This window comes from Mytilus edulis, chromosome 4 (genome assembly GCF_963676685.1).
Source record: "Mytilus edulis chromosome 4, xbMytEdul2.2, whole genome shotgun sequence".
NCBI classification, from domain to species: domain Eukaryota; kingdom Metazoa; phylum Mollusca; class Bivalvia; order Mytilida; family Mytilidae; genus Mytilus; species Mytilus edulis.
Window position 1 is genome coordinate 1,676,642 of NC_092347.1, and position 19,596 is coordinate 1,696,237.

The 19,596-nt window shown below is 32.4% G+C and overlaps 1 protein-coding gene across 2 annotated transcripts; it reads left to right on the plus strand.

Annotated features, from left to right (window-relative positions):
* The first annotated feature begins 378 nt into the window (after nt 1–378).
* LOC139518721 (mucin-21-like) lies at nt 379–19,213 on the plus strand. Of its 2 annotated transcripts, none has more exons than XM_071310216.1 (7): nt 379–492; nt 5,673–6,469; nt 7,613–7,639; nt 12,674–13,329; nt 15,594–15,707; nt 17,395–17,641; nt 19,012–19,213. In XM_071310216.1, exons 2-7 carry the CDS (start codon nt 5,839–5,841, stop codon nt 19,140–19,142), a joined length of 1,806 nt encoding a protein of 601 aa, XP_071166317.1. In that variant the 5' UTR covers nt 379–492; nt 5,673–5,838; the 3' UTR covers nt 19,143–19,213. The 2 variants fall into 2 exon arrangements, with proteins under 2 accessions (XP_071166317.1, XP_071166318.1); XM_071310217.1 differs by lacking the exon at nt 379–492 and having other exon boundaries at nt 12,674–12,976; nt 13,016–13,329.
* The last annotated feature ends 383 nt before the right edge of the window (nt 19,214–19,596 follow it).

Sequence of the window (19,596 nt, forward strand, 5' to 3'; positions counted from 1 at the left end):
ACTATTTACGTTCATCAAGCGTCTTAGTGATCGTCTTTGTGCAGGATAAACTAGAAATAATGGTTGCTCTGTAGGTACTTACTGACAATTCCCTAATGACAGCAGTGTTGATTGTTAATTTTGAGAATTCAATTTGCCGAATAATTCGTATAATATAGAATTATAGTTTTCCAACCACTCGCTCAACATTGGAAGGGAAGTGACGACGCCCCAAAACGCACAAATGACGGTGATAAAAGCGCGTATAATTGACGAGTTTTTTCCGGTGACGGATGAACTCGAAAGTGGTCTATTATTTTCGCTCTATTGTGGCGAAGGTGTAATAAAGTGGCGAAATAAGCAACAAATTTCCGGGAAATCCCTACTTTCACTTCTACTATTTATAGACTCCGAAGAATTTGTTGGGACTGTTAATTCCTCTTTACGATTCCACATTTCATCAACATTACGTGCATTCAGTCCGAGATTGAACACCGTTTCTATGTATAGTTAGTAAGTTACCATTATAAGGATAAAGCCATTTGATTGTGATGTTTTTTCTAAACTTCATACTTTTTTTAACATCATAAATGATTATATTTCAGAATACTTAAGAGAGGTATAATGATTTACGTTAGGTGTTTAACGATAATTTTCGGTTACAATTAGCGTGTTATTGGTTAAATTTTTACTGATAATCGCACAGGCACTTGTTTCTGTCAATATGGGGTTTACTCACGAAAAATGATTTTTGGTAAGGGTATGGATTGTAAACCCCATATTGACAGAAACGAGTGCCTGTTGATAATCGTCAAATTATCCTTGTGCTTTATGAGAGGTCTTTATCGTTTTTTAATAATTTATGGAATAAATTTAACATGATTTGTCAATTATCTCATTTGATGTTCCACTAATTACCTTAAGGTGAAGCCACATCTAATGTTGTTCCTATCAAGAACACTGAATTGTACTGTTATTTCATGTTTTTGTTTCAATAAATCCTTTGAAGGAAAGTTGAAATTTTATTTTTTAATTTCCATTTCATAGCGTGTGCATTCCCTACACAATCCCTTTCTTCCTCACAAATTTTTGATTTCTTCATCTATCGATATAAGGCATGTATAATAAAAAAAAATATCAATTTATTTCTGCCCATATATTAAAAAGAAAATGCATATTTCTTAATATTTTATTTAAAAAATGTTTTTTTGTTGTAAATAGTCTTCTTGTCGCTTCTTGTCGTAAAATAATTAATACTTCTTGTGGCTTCTTGACGCTTCTTGATGCTTCTTGATGCTTCTTGCTGCTTATTAGTGAGACCCTAATTTAGGGTTTTATGCATCTTATAATGTGTTTTTACTTAAATTGTTGAAATAAGCTTTGCAATATTTGTAAACTTTTGAATTATGGTAAAATTTTCACAAAACAGTCGATTGTTGAATATACTTTTCTCATGGATCTAATCCTAAATTCATTTCAAAGAATAATATAGGTTTATCTTCTTAAAACATCTATTTGCATCACTGCCCCATGGAAAAAATTAAGGATTAGGTATTTTATCTGTTAATATCTATTACCCTGTGCTGTATTTTGAAAAGCATACAAAATCTGTTGGTTTTTCCTTAGTTCTTCCATGTTTGTAACACAGCCAGTTGTAACAGTCTGTATAGTTATTTTGGACAAATCTTGCTGCTCTTTTTTGAACTGGTTCTAATGATTTGATCTTATTTTGGCTTAATGGATCCAAAATATAAGTTAATTAATCAGTATAAATTATATTTTTATCAAGGTGCAGTATATCATTATCTAGACCCTGTCATTATTAAAAGCAATACTCATAATTCTATTAAAGATAAGACATACCAGAAAGGCTTAGGAAAAAGATTTTTTAAATCATCAGAATTGTTTGCTAAATATCAGAGCTAAATGGGGAAAAATGTTATTGTATTTTGGTTTGTTTAAGTTATTAAACAGAAGAAAGTTATGAAATTTATACATAAAAAAAGATATAGTATGATTGTAAATGAGACAACACTCCACAAGAGACCAAAGGACATAGAAATTAATAGATATAGGTCATCTTGCAATGAAATTTGTGAAATTTAGTTATATTGTAAGACTGCCATAAAAATGTTGTGCTTTGTTAAAATGTTCATAGATACCAAGGACAATTGGATGATACAGTGTTGTCCTTGACTTGGTTATACCATTGATGATGTATAGTTCTTTGAACACAAATTTGGCAACCAGATGTTAGTAGATCCTTTCTGGGCAGTAGATCCTTTCAGGCAGACCATGATGGATGACAAAGTTGTTGAAGAATCTGAATGTGTCAGCTGTTGTCTTCACTGTTTTGTTTTTGTTGATATCACTCATCATGTGAAGTAGTCAAGTTTTTATATCCACCCTGTAAATTAAAGGCAACAGTGGTTTACCTATGTTCACATCTCATAAACCATTCAGAAGATGCATAACAAGGCTCAGAGGCCAATTACTTGTAATGACTGGTAGGGAATAGGGATGAGCTGCATGAATAGGGGCTGCTATTTCAAGATTATCACATTTCCATTTTTGTCATTGATTTGATTAAAACCACAGTTGTAAATGGTTCAGATATTTGTTAAATGAAATTATCTCTTCATTAAATACCTTTAGTTGTCCATAAGTCTCTTTATCTCATGTTTATTGTCCCCTACACAATGCATTGCAGGAGACATACTAATAGCGGGCATCCATTTGTCTGTACACCCTTCCCTCCTGTCTTGTTAGTGCTCTCACATGTACAATTCTTGCCACATTTTTATGACTATTATATCATATGTTTATACAGCAATATCTTTGTCAGATCAAAAATCAGTGTTGACCATTTAGTATAAAAAGAGTGATGCCCATTGCAAACATCAAATAAATGAAAAATGGCATTGTAAGCGAACTCATATGTACAATTCTAGCCAGAATTTTATAAAACATAAATTATAGGTTTATATAAGCAATGACTTTGACAAGTTTGATAATCTGTCATGATCAATAATCTCTTAAAGAGTTATGCCCCATGGAATTGTTAATTAAACAGAAAATTGCCTATCAATGTGTACAATTCTTACCTGATTTTTATGAAATTTATAATATAAGTTTATATCATCAATGTCTTTGATGAGTTCTAAAATCTGTGCTGATCAATTATTTTTACCAGAGTCCCTTGTAATTTACATTGTCAACGTTCTCATGTGTACACTTATTGCCAAAATTTTATAAAACTTAAAGGTTTATATCAGCAATGTCTTTGACACTTTCAAAAATTAGTGCTGATCAAATATTTTTATAGGGTATGCCCCTTGGAAATATTAATTATAATTGAAAGCACATTGCATTTGCTATGAAGCCTCCATTTATTTAATATCTTAATAAAATGTGCTTTTTATATGACCACAAACAAATTTGCGTTCGTATAATGCTATGATGTTATTGTCTGTGTTGGCGTCTGCATACCACAAACAAATGTTTGCGTTTACACAATGCTATGATGTAATTGTCTGTGTTGGTGTTGGCATTGTTCGAAGAAACATTTAGTTTCCATTATTTATGGGGGTTATGGTACCTACAGTTTAGGAATAAGGAACCGAAAACAATATTTATATCCTGCCGTAGTGGAGAGGGCATTCAGTTTTACCTTTGTCTCTCTGTACGTACGTACGTCCAAAAAGTCCAGAAATTGGATTTCCATTCTGTAACTTGAGTTTGACTCAACCAAATGTTATTAAACTTATACACAATGCTTATTACCCCCAAACACAGATCTAGTTTGTATTTTGGTGGCATAACTTTTACTGTTCTAGAGTTATGCCCTTAATAAATGGAAAATATCAAAATTTTTAGTTTCCTTTCTCTAACTTAAGTTTCCCTCAACCAAATTTTATGAAACTGATACACAATGCTAATTATCACAAAATACAGAATTTTGGTAGTTTCTCTAGAACTGTTCTACAGTTATGCCCCTTTATAAATAGAAAAATTACAAGTTTTTTAGTTTCCGTTCTCTAATTTAATTTTGCCTCTATCAAAATCATTAATGTTATGAAACTTATACTCATTGCGAATTACCATTAAACAAAGATCAAGTTTGAAGTTTGGTGTCATCACATTTACTGTTGTTGAGTTATACCCCTTTACAAATAAAAAAATGCTGATTTTTTTTTTCAGTTCTTTAACTTTAGTTTGCCTGAACCAAATGTTATTTAACTTATACACAAAGCTTATTACCTCAAAATACAGATCAAGTTTGAATTTTAGTGGTGTCACTTCAACCATTTTAGAGTTATGCTCCTTTAAAAATGGAAAAATAAAGGAAACTAATATCTGTTCAAAAAATTTCAATCTCATAATTGTTAAAAAAAAAAAAAAAAATGGAGTGATCTTCCTTTGTCCATAATTGTAGTTGAATCAATTTTAAAAATTAATTTTAACCGACTACAATTATGGACAAAGGAAGATAACTTCAATTTTAAAAATTAATTTTAACAATTACAACAACTACAACCAATGCTTTATACAATGCAATGTTCACTTAAAAAAATAAAACAATCTTTACCCATTGGTGCTTACAAGCACTTTGATTATTATTCTTCAGTTTTGTCCTTTAATAACTTTTTTATATGATATTTTGTTTCCTTTTTCTAACTTAAGTTTGTCTAATAAAATGTATATATATATATCATGCTTATTACCACTTAACTCAGTTTAAAGTTCAAATTTTGGAAGTGTCACTTTTATAGTTCTTGAGTTATGTCCCTTTATTATGTTTTATGCTAGTGGGCCCATCATCTATAGACACATTCCACATTTGTTTTGTTTTTTTTTCGGGCCCAAAACTTGTGTGAGTGTATGGATCTCTCTGAAATTGTACACCAAGGTTCCATACCACAATGGGAAGGCTGGGATTGAGTTTGGGGGTAATTAATCCAAATTTTTAAATTTTTTGAAAAGTTTTAAGAAAAAATCTTCAATTACACAGTATTGGACAAAAGCAATCAATCTTTAATTGAAAAAAAATACAAATCTTTTAACCAATTTCAATGGGATTAATTTAAAGTCTTTAATTTTTGTAGGTTTTAACTAAAGTATTACTACATGTATTTTGGATATTTGGCCCCATTTTTAAATAGGTCTACATTGAGGTCATTAGGGTCTGAAATTAAACTTTGTTTTATTTAAAAAAAACTTAATTATTGCGGCTGTATGATATGCTGAATCTTATTGTGCATTTAGATTTTTTTTTTGGCCTTGTTTTCAAATTAATCCACATTAAGGCTTGTAGGGTCCCAAATTAAACTTTGTTTGATTTCAATTAAAATTAAATTCTTGGTGTTTTTTTATATGCTGAATCTAACCATGTTGTTAGATTTTAGATATCAGACCATTCTAGGTAAATTCAATGTCCCATTTCAAATTTTCAAGATCCTTGACGACATTTATTTTGTGTCAGAAACCTAAATTATGTCAAAATTTATCAAGTATCAAGCATGAATATTGTGTCCAAGCTTGCCTCAACTTTAAATTTCAGGGTTCGACCTATGCGGTTGTATTAGGCTGCACTTAGCGAAGCATTTTATCTAAGTTTTGGAATGATAAAAGATTTGTGAAATGTTGGGGACATCGGAGAGACTGTTCTTATATTTAACATTTTTATTTTCCAGATTGAGTTTTTGCTGCTTTTGGGAAAAACCAAATAACTTGACATCATGGGAAAGTGTTAAAATGCTTGGCAGTTTTCCATACTACCAAATTACAAAAGAACATACTCAAATCAAAAGATTTTGATTTTGAATTTGATATTGGAAGCAGATTTTTTAGAATGAAATAATGGCTGATGTATTAATGGAAAGAGGATATATTTACCATGCAATGTTTATTTACAATAAACCAAAGCTTAAAAACAATCGTAATAAAGACCAGGACTTTCAAGTTTCCTTTAATGTTGTTAAGTATGCAGCAGATAAACTGGCATCAAGGGGAATCAGACAGACTTACTACCATGACCGAGATGCCTTACCAGGGAGTAATATATTTAGTGAATTTTTTGATACTGTGAAAGCATCAAGATACACTGTTGTTGTACTAACAAGAGGGTTTATAAATGACTGTTGGGGAAAGTACAAATCCCAGGCAGCATTTTTCAAATTGTTAGACCAGGATAAATCAAAAAGATTTATTGTCTTGAATATTGATTTAGAAAATGAACATATACCAGATGAATTTAATATTACAAACAGCATATGTTTCAGTGATAATTGGCAACTTGAAGATATGGAGTGGGAAAGGTTTATAAACATTTTTACAGGTAATGTCAGACAACCTGTACAGGACACAGGACCAGATCGTTTTCCAGTGACATACACTAATACTGGTTCTGATGCATTCTCAAATAGGAGAGTAACTATACAACACCCTCAAGCAAGTCTTCAGGGGAATAATCTCCTTGCTGGATTGCAAGGTAAATTTTTAATCAAAAGTTCTGTAAATTCAGAAATTATTGCGTGCATTTATTATTGGGATTGTTAAAAAATGCAAGAAAATACAAGATTATGTGATTTCAGGAAATGCTACTAACAAATAATGGTAACAAAATTCAAAATGAAAGTTTATATTATTGAGGAACCCATCCTGTCGCAATTTGGCAATAATAAAAACATTGCAATCATTTCTGAATTGACGGTATATGAATTATGATTATGATATTAAATGATTTTACCTTAAGGGGTTATAAACAGCTCCAGCAAGTCAGAAAAAAAGGTACAGATGTCAGAGCAATTTTGAATAACCCTCCTTAGTTATGAATCAATAACTTTGGAATTTTTACTTATTTAAAATATTTTGAAATTTTCTGATTAGGTGTGTTTATAAAGAACTAGATCATTAATATTTAGCTACAATGCTGTTGCAAAAGGATCTCTTCATATTGATTTTAAGCAGAACATTATAGGATATATATACTAAGTGGTGCTTCAGTGAATTTAAAATCTTTACATTGTTCAAATGTAAAGTTTTCTAATCTAATGAGATTTTAAACAGATACTTACATTAGATATTTAGTTTTCTTTTGCATACTCAAGCATCCCTTCATGTTAGTTTCTTTCAAATTTTACTCACTTACACTAAATTTTGTTTCAGGTTCTTTATAAAGAAGAATTTAATGTTTCATTTGAAAAGACATACGTCTTTTCAAATTTAAGTAAAATGTTAAGCTCTGTCTGAATGATTTTTTTATAAATTTACAAAATGTTCACTATCATGTTTTAAGCGCCCATGGTTTGACCATTGTTGTTCTCCAGTTTGAATACTGGCATCTTATTTGTTGCAAACCTATATTGTGATGCCTTATTTATCAATCAAGCTTACAGCAAATTGAAACAATATCATCGATGAAATAGCTATTTTTGTGATTTAGTCTTATTTTTCAATACTTATTGATAAAATAATTCTAATGATTTAGTAATTAAGTGCTTTACCAGAAGTCAAGTAACAAGACCTCATTTTTCTACTGCTTGATAAAAATATTCTCAGTAAATATTATTTGGCATATCAATAAGGATTTAGTACCTACATGTAGCTTAACTTGGTTTATTTTTTTTTACAGAAACAAATCCACCAAATTATCCAAGAGGTATGTATGACACTTTTCTTTGTACTATTGATATATATATATATATATAGCATAACTATAAATTGCCTTTAAATATGAAATTTATTTGTACTTGCAATTAATTAGCCTCTCTTTAACTAGTCACAGTTGGCCATTGAAGTCGGTCCAGTGATCTGTAGTTGTTTACAATCTCTGGCCATTGAAGTCGGTCCAGTGATCTGTAGTTGTTTACAATCTCTGGCCATTGAAGTCAGTCCAGTGACCTGTAGTTTTTACAATCTCTGGCCATTGAAGTCGGTCCAGTGATCTGTAGTTGTTTACAATCTCTGGCCATTGAAGTCAGTCCAGTGACCTGTAGTTAATACAATCTCTGGCCATTGAAGTCGGTCCAGTGATCTGTAGTTGTTTACAATCTCTGGCCATTGAAGTCAGTCCAGTGACCTGTAGTTTTTACAATCTCTGGCCATTGAAGTCGGTCCAGTGATCTGTAGTTGTTTACAATCTCTGGCCATTGAAGTCAGTCCAGTGACCTGTAGTTTTTACAATCTCTGGCCATTGAAGTCGGTCCAGTGATCTGTAGTTGTTTACAATCTCTGTCACTTGAAGTCAGTCCAGTGATCTGTAGTTGTTTACAATCTCTGGCCATTGAAGTCAGTCCAGTGATCTGTAGTTGTTTACAATCTCTGGCCATTGAAGTCAGTCCAGTGACCTGTAGTTTTTACAATCTCTGGCCATTGAAGTCGGTCCAGTGATCTGTAGTTGTTTACAATCTCTGGCCATTGAAGTCAGTCCAGTGATCTGTAGTTGTTTACAATCTCTGGCCATTGAAGTCAGTCCAGTGATCTGTAGTTGTTTACAATCTCTGGCCATTGAAGTCAGTCCAGTGACCTGTAGTTGTTTACAATCTCTGGCCATTGAAGTCAGTCCAGTGACCTGTAGTTTTTACAATCTCTGGCCATTGAAGTCAGTCCAGTGATCTGTAGTTGTTTACAATCTCTGGCCATTGAAGTCAGTCCAGTGATCTGTAGTTGTTTACAATCTCTGGCCATTGAAGTCAGTCCAGTGACCTGTAGTTTTTAAAGCAATTGCTTTTATGCCGTCGCGTATGGCCATCTTTGTGACCCAGATCAGAGACTCCGCCCAGATCAAGCCATAGTATTTTGTTAAACAGGCTCCTGGTCAGTCATTCTTTAACACCTATGTATGTTTTCTAATGCAATACATAGCTTGAAACTTTAAAAAAACGTTAGTGGATTTAAGAAGTTTCAGAATATGTTCTTGTAGATGTATTTTTGTATTTAAAGGGTCAACCGTTTGACTATCAAATAACATAGAAGTCCGAGTGAAAAAAAGTACATTTTTATAAATGCGATTCCGTTTTCCGCCGTTCGTACGATGTTTCAACAAAATATGGATTCATTTCAGTTGTTGATTTAGTATTGAAAATTTAACTGAATTATCTCCTAATAAATACGGTTTTTTATGTTTAATTTGTGTTTCTTTAAGAGGTCAGGTGCTCTTGTTCATTCATAAAATTATCGTTCATTCATACATTTATCGTAAAATCAAAATCACTACACAGGTTAATGCGTAGTGTCAAATTATTACCTGTAATCTAAAAATAGACAAACTTTATTTGCGCAAATAATTTAGCGGAACGAAACCCTTGTTGAAAACACATAACAATAAGTTCGTTTTCCTTTTCTGTCAAAACTCCGTAATATTTATCGATCACCTTACTAATGAAATGGACCCATCCAAACGTAGTAGATGCCAAGTCGGTCCAGATGAAGAGATATTTACAATTTGGAATTTTCTAGTTTATTAATACATAGATTGAAAAAAAGTACGTCTTTTTAAATATCATGATCAAAACTGGGTTTGCATAACAAATGTCAGATGAAACCATTATCCTCGTCTTCAGTTTCAGTGAACAAGTCTACTACGTTTGTTGACACTCGACGGTCCACCGTGTTAGCAATTTTATTTCACATGTTTTCGAAATATTGAAGATCATTTTTCGCAATGTTTCCTGAAAATTGATAAATATCAAAGCAACGTAGAGCTGTTTGTTCTTGTTCGTATAATAAAATTGAGAATGGAAATGGGGAATTTGTCAAAGAGACAACAACCCGACCATAGAAAAACATACAACAGCAGAATTAAGGTCACCAACAGGTCTTCAATGCAGCGAAAAATTACCGCACCCGGAGGCGTCCTTCAGCTGGCCCCTATACAATATATATACTAGTTCAGTGATAACGATTTAATGTCATGTTTGTCTGTGATGACCCCCCTTTTCGGGATTGCATGAGAATTGTAGTTATCTCGTACCCACATGCACTTGTTTCTATTCATAGGAAGGTCGACTATCCATATAAAACTATTTATATGGATAATCGACCTTCCTATGGATAGAAACAAGTGCCTGTGCTCGTACCGCATCAGAAGGACACATATCAACTGAGCAATAATGTTTGGAACTTAGTTTTAAAAATGATGACAAAGTAACATTATGAAAATATTTTTATTAAGCTGAAATATACATTTATTCTTTACATGTTTATGTCTTGTAAGATATTTTATTTCTTTCCCGTTTTTATGCCCCACCTACGATAGTAGAGGGGCATTATGTTTTCTGGTCTGTGCGTCCGTTCGTCCGTCCGTCCGTTCATCCGTTCGTCCGTCCGTCTGTCCGTTCGTCCGTCTGTCCAGCTCCAGGTTAAAGTTTTTGGTCAAGGTAGTTTTTGATGAAGTTGAAGTCCAATCGACTTCAAACTTAGTACACATGTTCCCTATGATATGATCTTTCTAATTTTAATGCCAAATTAGAGTTTTTACCCCAATTTCACTGTCCACTGAACATGGAAAATGATAGTACGAGTGGGGCATTCGTGTACTGAGGACACATTCTTGTTTAACATTTGCGTCTGGAAAGTTGAAATGTTTTAACTTAATCGATCTTAATCATTTGTGTTAATGGTTAAATATAAATTAATAATGAAAATTATTAAAATTAAATCAATAAAGGAAATTATTGCCAAGGAAGTTACAAACACTACCAGGGGATAATCCATGATGATTTCTTTTCGAGTTATATGTTTCAGCACATGTATATTTGACCCCAACTTTAGCCTGGTAAACGTGTTGTCTCCTTGTGAAATATAAAACATATTAAAAATGACTTTCTGCTAAAGTCTTTTATTTATATAAAGTTAAAACCTTCTTACTTTTAACTAGACAACACTCATGTCAGGTTTAATTCTTGTATATATGTGGATGAAAAATAAAAGTCCCCAAACATTAACATGGCATGCGCAGCAATTGCTTTTACAGCCTTTAAGGCTTTGATTACAATCTCTGGCCATTGAAGTCGGTCCAGTGATCTGTAGTTGTTTACAATCTCTGGCCATTGAAGTCAGTCCAGTGATCTGTAGTTGTTTACAATCTCTGGCCATTGAAGTCAGTCCAGTGATCTGTAGTTGTTTACAATCTCTGGCCATTGAAGTCAGTCCAGTGACCTGTAGTTTTTACAATCTCTGGCCATTGAAGTCAGTCCAGTGACCTGTAGTTGTTTACAATCTCTGGCCATTGAAGTCAGTCCAGTGACCTGTAGTTTTTACAATCTCTGGCCATTGAAGTCAGTCCAGTGACCTGTAGTTGTTTACAATATTTGTCACTTGATATTTGGTGGATACTTGTTTCAATTGTTTCAATGTCAAGCAAACAACATCTCCATTATATAGGGCCAAGTGAGCTTTTCCCATCACTTTGCGTCCGTCGTCGTCGGCGTCTGTCGTCGTCGTCCGGCGTCGTTAACTTTTACAAAAATCTTCTCCTCTGAAACTGCTGGGCTTAATTAAACCAAACTTGGCCACAATCATCATTGGGGTATCTAGTTTAAAAAATGTGTGGCGTGACCCCACCAACTAACCAAGATGGCCGCCATGGCTAAAAATAGAACATAGGGGTAAAATGCAGTTTTTGGCTTATAACTCAAAAACCAAAGCATTTAAAGCAAATCTGACAAGGGTAAAATTGTTTATCAGGTAAGATCTATCTGCCCTGAAATTTTCAGATGAATCAGACAACCCGTTGTTGGGTTGCTGCCCCTAAATATGTAATTTTAAGGAAATTTTGCTGTTTTTGGTTATTATCTTCAATATTATTATAGATAAAGATAAACTGTAAACAGCAATAATGTTCAGCAAAGTAAGAATTACAAATAAGTCAACATGACCGAAATGGTCAGTTGACCCCTTCAGGAGTTATTGCCCTTTATAGTCAATTTTTAACCATTTTTCGTAAATCTTAGTAATCTATTACAAAAATCTTCTCCTCTGAAACTACATGGCCAAATTAATCCAACCTGGGCCACAATCATCTTTGGAGTGTCTAGTTTAAAAAATGTGTGGCGTGACCCGGCCAACCAACCAAGATGGCCACCATGGCTAAAAATAGAACATAGGGGTGAAATGTAGATTTTGGCTTATAACTCTTAAACAAAAGCATTTAGAGCAAATCTGTCATCGGGTAAAATTGTTTATCAGGTCAAGATCTATCTGCTCTGAAATTTTTAGATGAATCGGACAACCCGTTGTTGGGTTGCTGACCCTGAATTGTTAGTTTTAAGGAAATTTTGCTGTTTTTGGTCATTATCTTGAATATTATTATTGATAGAGATAAACTGTAAACAACAGTAATGTTCAGCAAAGTAAGATTTACAAATAAGTCAACATGACTGAAATGGTCAATTGACCCCCTTAGGAGTTATTGTTCTTTTATAGTCAATTTTTAACAATTTTCATAAAATTTGTAAATTTTTACTAACATTTTCCACTGAAACTAATGGGCCAAGTTCATTATAGATAGAGATAATTTTAAGCAGCAAGAATGTTCAGTAAAGTAAGATGTACAAACACATCACCATCACCAAAACACAATTTTGTCATGAATCCATCTGCTTCCTTTAATATTCACATAGACCAAGGTGAGCGACACAGGCTCTTTAGAGCCTCTAGTTTGTTTACAAAATTAATTTTTGTTATTTGACAGCAAACAGTATTGTTGAAACAGATGCAGGACCCCAGGAACCACCAGAAACAACTGACAACTTACATTCAGAGAATCCAAATACAACAAATAGATCTGGTAATGGAAATCCTTCAAACCAACAATCAGGTGGAGGTTACCAACATAGTTTGGGAGTTTCTGAGACACAATCAGAAGATGGATCAGTTATTAACCAGAGGACCAGTACAAATGGATTGAATTCTAACAATTCATCTTCATCTTCAACATCGTCATCAACAACTTCAAGTCTTCTGGTTGAAAATGGTCAAAGCTCAACACAGACAAGTCTGCAGGTTGAAAATGGTCAAAGTTCAACACAAACAGGTCCTGGCCAGACATCATCAGTGACCATTCCTCCAACTACAGTAATGTCTACTACAGGGAACAATATTGAGGAACCAGTAGCTCAAGCAGTAGCATCAGTGAGTACTACAATGCAGATTTCTGGAAATAGAGTGCAAGCAGTAGCATTAGCAAGTACTACATTTATGCAAACTGCTGGTACTAGCAATCAAACAGTTGCCTCAACAAATACTATAATGCACACTTCTGCTAGTAGAGAGCCTCCTGATGGTGCAGCAACTTTGACTAAATCACCACCTATAACCATGCACAATTCTTCAGATACAAATTTAAAGGTATATTTTATATTTCAGATATTTGTTTAAATTAAAAGTAATATATGTCATTGAAATAACAATAAAAAATAGAATAAACTCCTGGGAAGTATAAGAAAATTAGAAAGTAAGAGGCTATTATTTTAACATGAAATAATTTTTATACGACTGCAAAAAAATTTTGCGTTCCTATAATGGTACATGTATGATGTCTGCGTCGTCTGCATTGTTGTCCGAAGACACATTTGGTTTACGGACAATAACTTTAGTTTAAGTGAAAGGATCTCTATGAAATTTTATAAAAAGGTTCAATACCTCAAAAGGAAAGTTGGGATCAATTTTTGGGATGATGGTCCAATTTGGAGTTAGGGGCCCAAAACAAGTATTTTTCTACTTTCAGGATATCAACTTGTGTAATAGTATTTCAATATTGCTCTTAAATTGTACAACAATGTTTAATACCACAGGTAAAAGGTTTGGATTGATTTAGGGGTTAAGGTCCCAAAGGTTTAGGAATTAGGGGCCAAAAAGGGGGCTCAAAATAAGCATTTTTGTAGTTTTCAAACAATAACTTGTGTTTAAATGTATGAATCTCTCTGAAATTATACCACAAGTTTCCATACTATGAAGGGATGGTTAGTATTAACTTTTGGGGGTTATGGCTCAAAATGTTTTTTGGAATTAGGGTTTTGGTCAATGGACAATTAAGGTTTATAAGCATTGTAAGGGAGGTAACTCAAAAACATTCAACATACAATGTTGGTTATGTTCAGTTTTACTCTACTTGTAAATTATGTATAAAGAAATGTCAGGTTTTGGACTTATTGCAAAAAAGAGGGGGTGGTAGTAGTTTTCAATTTTTTCCCCCAAATTTCTCAAATTCCAAATTTTTGAAAAGTTTGAAGAAGAAATCTTTAATAGCACAATAGATTTGTAAGATCTTGACATTTGTTTTGTGTCAGAAACTCATATTATGTCAAAAATTCGATCACAATCCAAATGTAGAGGGGGTCTCATTGGGGGGTTCCGATCCAGGATCCTGTTAACTGTTTTGTCCTATTCCCGTATCCCGCTTACACTATGTACTTAAGCAATTCTGATTTTTTTGTCATTGCCCGGGTCCTGCAAGACCTCATTTCCCGTTTTCATGACACAATAATTTGACTTTCACGTGTCACGCATACAAAAAATCAACAATCCTGTGTCACGCTTAGACCCCAATGAGACCCACTGTAGAGCTTTATCAAGCTTGAATGTTATGTCCATACTTGCCCCAACTGTTCAGGGTTCAACCTCTGCGGTCTTATAAAGCTGCGCCCTGCAGAGCACTTTGACAATTATGGAATTTGCATAATTTCTTGGGCTAGAAATGTTTAATAAATTCCAAGTTTATTCTGTATTTTAATGTTCTGTGCTGCACACAACACTTTCTATTCCAAAGAAGATAGCACGTTTTCAATAGAATTTAATGTGCAGTGCACAACACTTTCTTTACAAAATACATTGTATGGAAAGTGTTATGCACTACCCCAAAAAATATTATACAGAATATAAACCATGAATTTATTCAAATTCTATAATTAAAATTCTAATATGACGTGCTACTTTCGCTTTGTGAATAAACACATGCTCTTAATCCAATAAAATTTGTTTGCACATGCGTATATTGACTACTGCAGAATAATGAATTTAATCAAATTGGCATGAATTTGATATATTTCAATAGCTTTTAAAACACTTCCTATCTCTTAAATGATGCACATTTTGTTACTCATTCATTTATTATGACTGTACTTTGTGTTGGAAATTGACATATTTGACCTAGATACGACAACCTTTCATGCTGGCTGTTAAGACTCCTCCCTCTGAAAAATCACATTGCCAGTCATTTGCTTGTTTAGAAACAAAAACGGGGAGGTGTATACACAAACGTTGTACACTGATACGCATCAGACATAAAAAATTACTTTAATTGTCCTAATCAGAATCAAAATAATTGATGCAAGCTATACTTTATTGTAGTTTTAACATGAGTAGGCATTATATTATATTCCTGTTATTTTTTCTAAATAGTTTTTAGTGAAAAGGATATTAAATAAGTTGAAATAATAAGTGCAAACTCACTGTTAAAATTGGGAAAATGCATTTGAGAATAACTTTGTCTTATTATCTTGATTCCATAACCTAAACTTTATTATTTTATCTGACTCCGTAATATACATTTTATTATATTATCTGAGAGAGAATACATTTAATAAGAACTTGTCTAAATATTTATTTTACAGGATGTAGTCGGCAGTGACAATGGCAATGAACATTATCCTTCCAGTAGTTTAAACAATAATGATGTAGAACCTGATAACAATGGTGGAAGTATCAGTAACTCCACAGATGATCAGGTATCAGAAAATTGGTGCACTTTTTTTTTGTAAAAATATTTAGTGATTAGCTTGCTTTAAAAGCAGGTTTAACCCTTTATTTTCTTTGGGAAATGTCTGTAAGAAGTTTAAGGGGGGAATATGACAGATGTTTTCCATTTACTGTAAATTGAAAAAGACAAACATTTGTTTATGTCCCGTTTTATGGACTTCCCTGTTTTTTTACGACCGCAAAAATTTTGGGGGTTATGGTCCCAATAGTTTAGGAATTATGGGCCAAAAAGGGGGCAAAAAGTAAGCACTTTTGTAGTTTTCAAACAATAACTTGTGTTTAAGTGTATGAATCTCTGAAATTATACCAAAGTTTCCATATCATGAAGGGATGGTTAGTAATGACTTTGGGGGGTTATAGCTCAAAATGTTTTGGAATTCAGGGTAAAAAAAGGGGGAAACTAGGTTTTTCTGGTCAATGGACAATTAAGACAATTTCAAAGCAGTGTAAGGGAGGTAATTCAATAACAGTTAACATACAATGTTTGGTATGTTCGGATTTACCTCCCTTACACTACTTGTAAATAATGTATAAAGAAATGTCAGGTTTTGGGCTTATTGCAAAAAAAGGGGGGTGGTAGTAGTTTTCAATTTTTTTCCCCAAATTTTTTAACTTTATTGTTTTATCTAACTCCGTAATATAAATTTTACTATATTATCTGAGAGAATACAGTTAATAATAAGAAGAAATCTTTAAATGCACAATATTGCATAATAGATTTGTAAGATCTTGACATTTGTTTTGTGTCAGAAACTCATATTATGTCAAGAATTTGATCACAATCCAAATTCAGAGCTGTATCAAGCTTGAATGTTGTGTCCATACTTGCCCCAACTGTTCAGGGTTCGACCTCTGCGGTCATATAAAGCTGGGCCCAGTGGAGCACCTGTTTGAATTTACAATGGGGAATACAAATAAAAAATAGAAAGTAAAAAAAATACTCAAACGAATGTACATACCACAATCATTAAAAGAACTCAAGGATTCCTGTGTTTTTGGTTCATTGAAACAATTGTTCTTGAGTTCTTGTATGATATCACTAGTTAATAAAAAGAAACTTTTTAGTTTTATTCTTTAATTTCTCTTCTTGCTTTTCATGTTAAATTACTTAAGCAAAAGAGATTTGCAAGTTTTAAAAATTGTTAATGACAAAGTTGCATTTTATCTGTACTTTTGTTTCATATTATAGGTATTTTAAAGGTTAGTGGTTTTTTTGGGGAGGGTTTTTTTTTTTTTAATTTAATTTAATTTTTTTAATTTTTTTTATTATTATTTACATTATTCTCAAATTATATTTTTCCCCCTTCTTTCTATGTTTTGTAATAACATAATTATTCTTCTTTCATATTATTGTAAGATACATTGCATGCTATACGGTTATGACATTTTATTATTTGGAGTTGGCATGGTTGGTATGTCAAGGAAATTGATTAATATAAGCTATGTAACTCTTGTTTTAAAATCCTATAGTTATAATATATTCGTTGTATGATGATATATTTAAAATGATGATGAATGTATATTTAAAAACCAAACAGGGTTAAATAGAAAAAAAAAGGATTAACAGGTTACCATACTGTCTTGAGACATATGAGATCTACATTTCGTTTAATAATTTTAACTCTGTTATAGTTAAACATTGATTCTCTTATTAAGAAAAGTCATACCGGTCAACTCCCACCTGAACAGTTAGTTCGTCCAAAAGATCAACGTTTGAATTCTCAGCCTGATAGTGGCATTGAGCAAAGTTTGGACTTTGCTTCCCTTGCAAGTGGCCAACAAGATGCAAATGGTACCAACACCTCTTTAATAGGAATGAACAGACCAAATGTAAATAGTGCTCCAACGACCAACAATAGTGATGGGTATAAGTCAATGGATGAATCTTCAGAAAACAGTCAAGGTAACTTAAAAACTAATAATAATTGGCAGAGCAAAAAACAACTAAAAGCAAAATACAATTGCCAGCAAAGTATTAAACTCTCTGTGACATAAAAATGTTATATTAAATTAATACATTCATTACATATACATATTGTGGTTTTTTGGTAAAATTTCAAAATAGATGTTTCTACTAAGCAACTGAAGACAAGTAAATGTGTCACCAACTTTTGCACAAAGTACTGTCAAAATATTTAATTCAAAACATTTTGATCTTTAGCATTTTCTTTTTTGATGAACTTTTGTACATTCAAGCTTCTTTATGACGAATTTTATTTAAAAAGGAGCCAACTTAAATGAGAAGACAAAAGAAGTGTATCATTTAAAAAAAATACCCTTTTTGTGAAAATAATTTATTTCATTTTCTTGTATTCAGTTGATTACACATGTCAAACTTTGAATGTTTAATATTTATTTCTCATTTGCTTAAATCTGCACACCTTTATTGTAAGAAAACAATTTAAACATAGCTTTATAAATAAATTTGGTGTATTTGTTGTCTTCTGATTGGTTAAAAGTATTAGTTTTATTTTGAATGTTGTCAATTTGTATGGACACGCCAACTCTGACATTGTTTATAAACTCATCATAGATACCAGGACTAAATTTTGTATATACGCCAGATGCCATTTCGTCTACAAAAGACTCATCAGTGACGCTGTACGAAGTTGAAGAGCATTAAGGACTAAAGCTCCTAAAAGTTTTGTCAAATACAGCTTAGGTAATCTATGCCTGAGGTAAAAAAGCCTTAGTATTTCAAAAATTCAAAATTTTGTAAACAGGTAATTTTTAAATATAACCATATCAATGATAATTCATGTCAGCACAAAAAAGTCCTGACTACTGGGCTGGTGTTGCCCTCAGGGAAATAAATCTCCTCCAGCGTGTATTCATACGCCAACATGTGTGTACGTTGTTATTGTTAATATAAATAGTATAAAAAGTTCTGTGAGCTATTTATCTATAATGAATGGCAATAATTTATTTTGAATTTATTGACCCAAATTAATTTTTGACTCTTCAAATTTTCATAATCCGCTTCGCAGATTATTCAATGTGAAGAGTCAAAAATTAATTTTATGGTTCAATAAATTCAAAATAGATAATAGCCATTCATTAATTAAAATGCTGAATCGTGTTGTTAAATGCATCAGTTTCATAAATGTAGGGATCCATCAATTTAAGATCATTAACGATACAACCAATTACTCATTTAACAAATGCTTTTATACTTAAATGAAATCTGCTTCAAAGTAATATTAATTATCTCATAACATTTTAAATTTATATAAAGAGATAAAAGTATTTATTTGTGTCTTCTGTTTTTTACAGGCGCTTCCTATGTATTGTCTACAATGAGACGGATGCTACCTGCTGCCAGATCTACTATAAGAAATTATATGGGCACAATGATTAGACACTCAGTGAATATTGTACTAAAGAGTGACCAAAGTTATATTTAAAATGAATCATATATTTATTGTTTTATATTTTAACCTAACTGTTTGGTTTTATTAAAGTTTATAATCTTTAATTGTATCATTTGCTCAATAGACACATAGAACCGGACACAGCTGTAGCAACATACTTTGAAGTCTATAAAAATAATAAAATGTGGTATAATTGCCAATGAAACATCTCTCCACAAGAGACAAATGACACAGATATTAACAGCTATACTCACCAATTAAAGACAGATAAAACATATATACAAGCTGTAAAAAATCTTTGTGAGATTTTACTCGCTTTCATCTGAATTCATTATACTATGAGGAATGGTTTTGATCATTTGTTATATTTTAAGATTTCACTGTTTTCTGGTATGATATATTTTGGCTACCCTCACTGAGCAACTCTAGATTAGTTTTCAACTTAATACAATGAATGTTAGTTAGTAGATGTTTCATATACGGTTGT

Coding starts and splice junctions, on each gene's coding strand:
- LOC139518721 (XM_071310216.1), top strand. CDS start 5,839: ATGGCTGATGTATTAATGGAAAGAGGATATATTTACCATGCAATGTTT. Junction 7,640..12,673: donor TCCACCAAATTATCCAAGAG/GTATGTATGACA, acceptor GTTATTTGACAG/CAAACAGTATTGTTGAAACA. Junction 17,642..19,011: donor ATCTTCAGAAAACAGTCAAG/GTAACTTAAAAA, acceptor TGTTTTTTACAG/GCGCTTCCTATGTATTGTCT.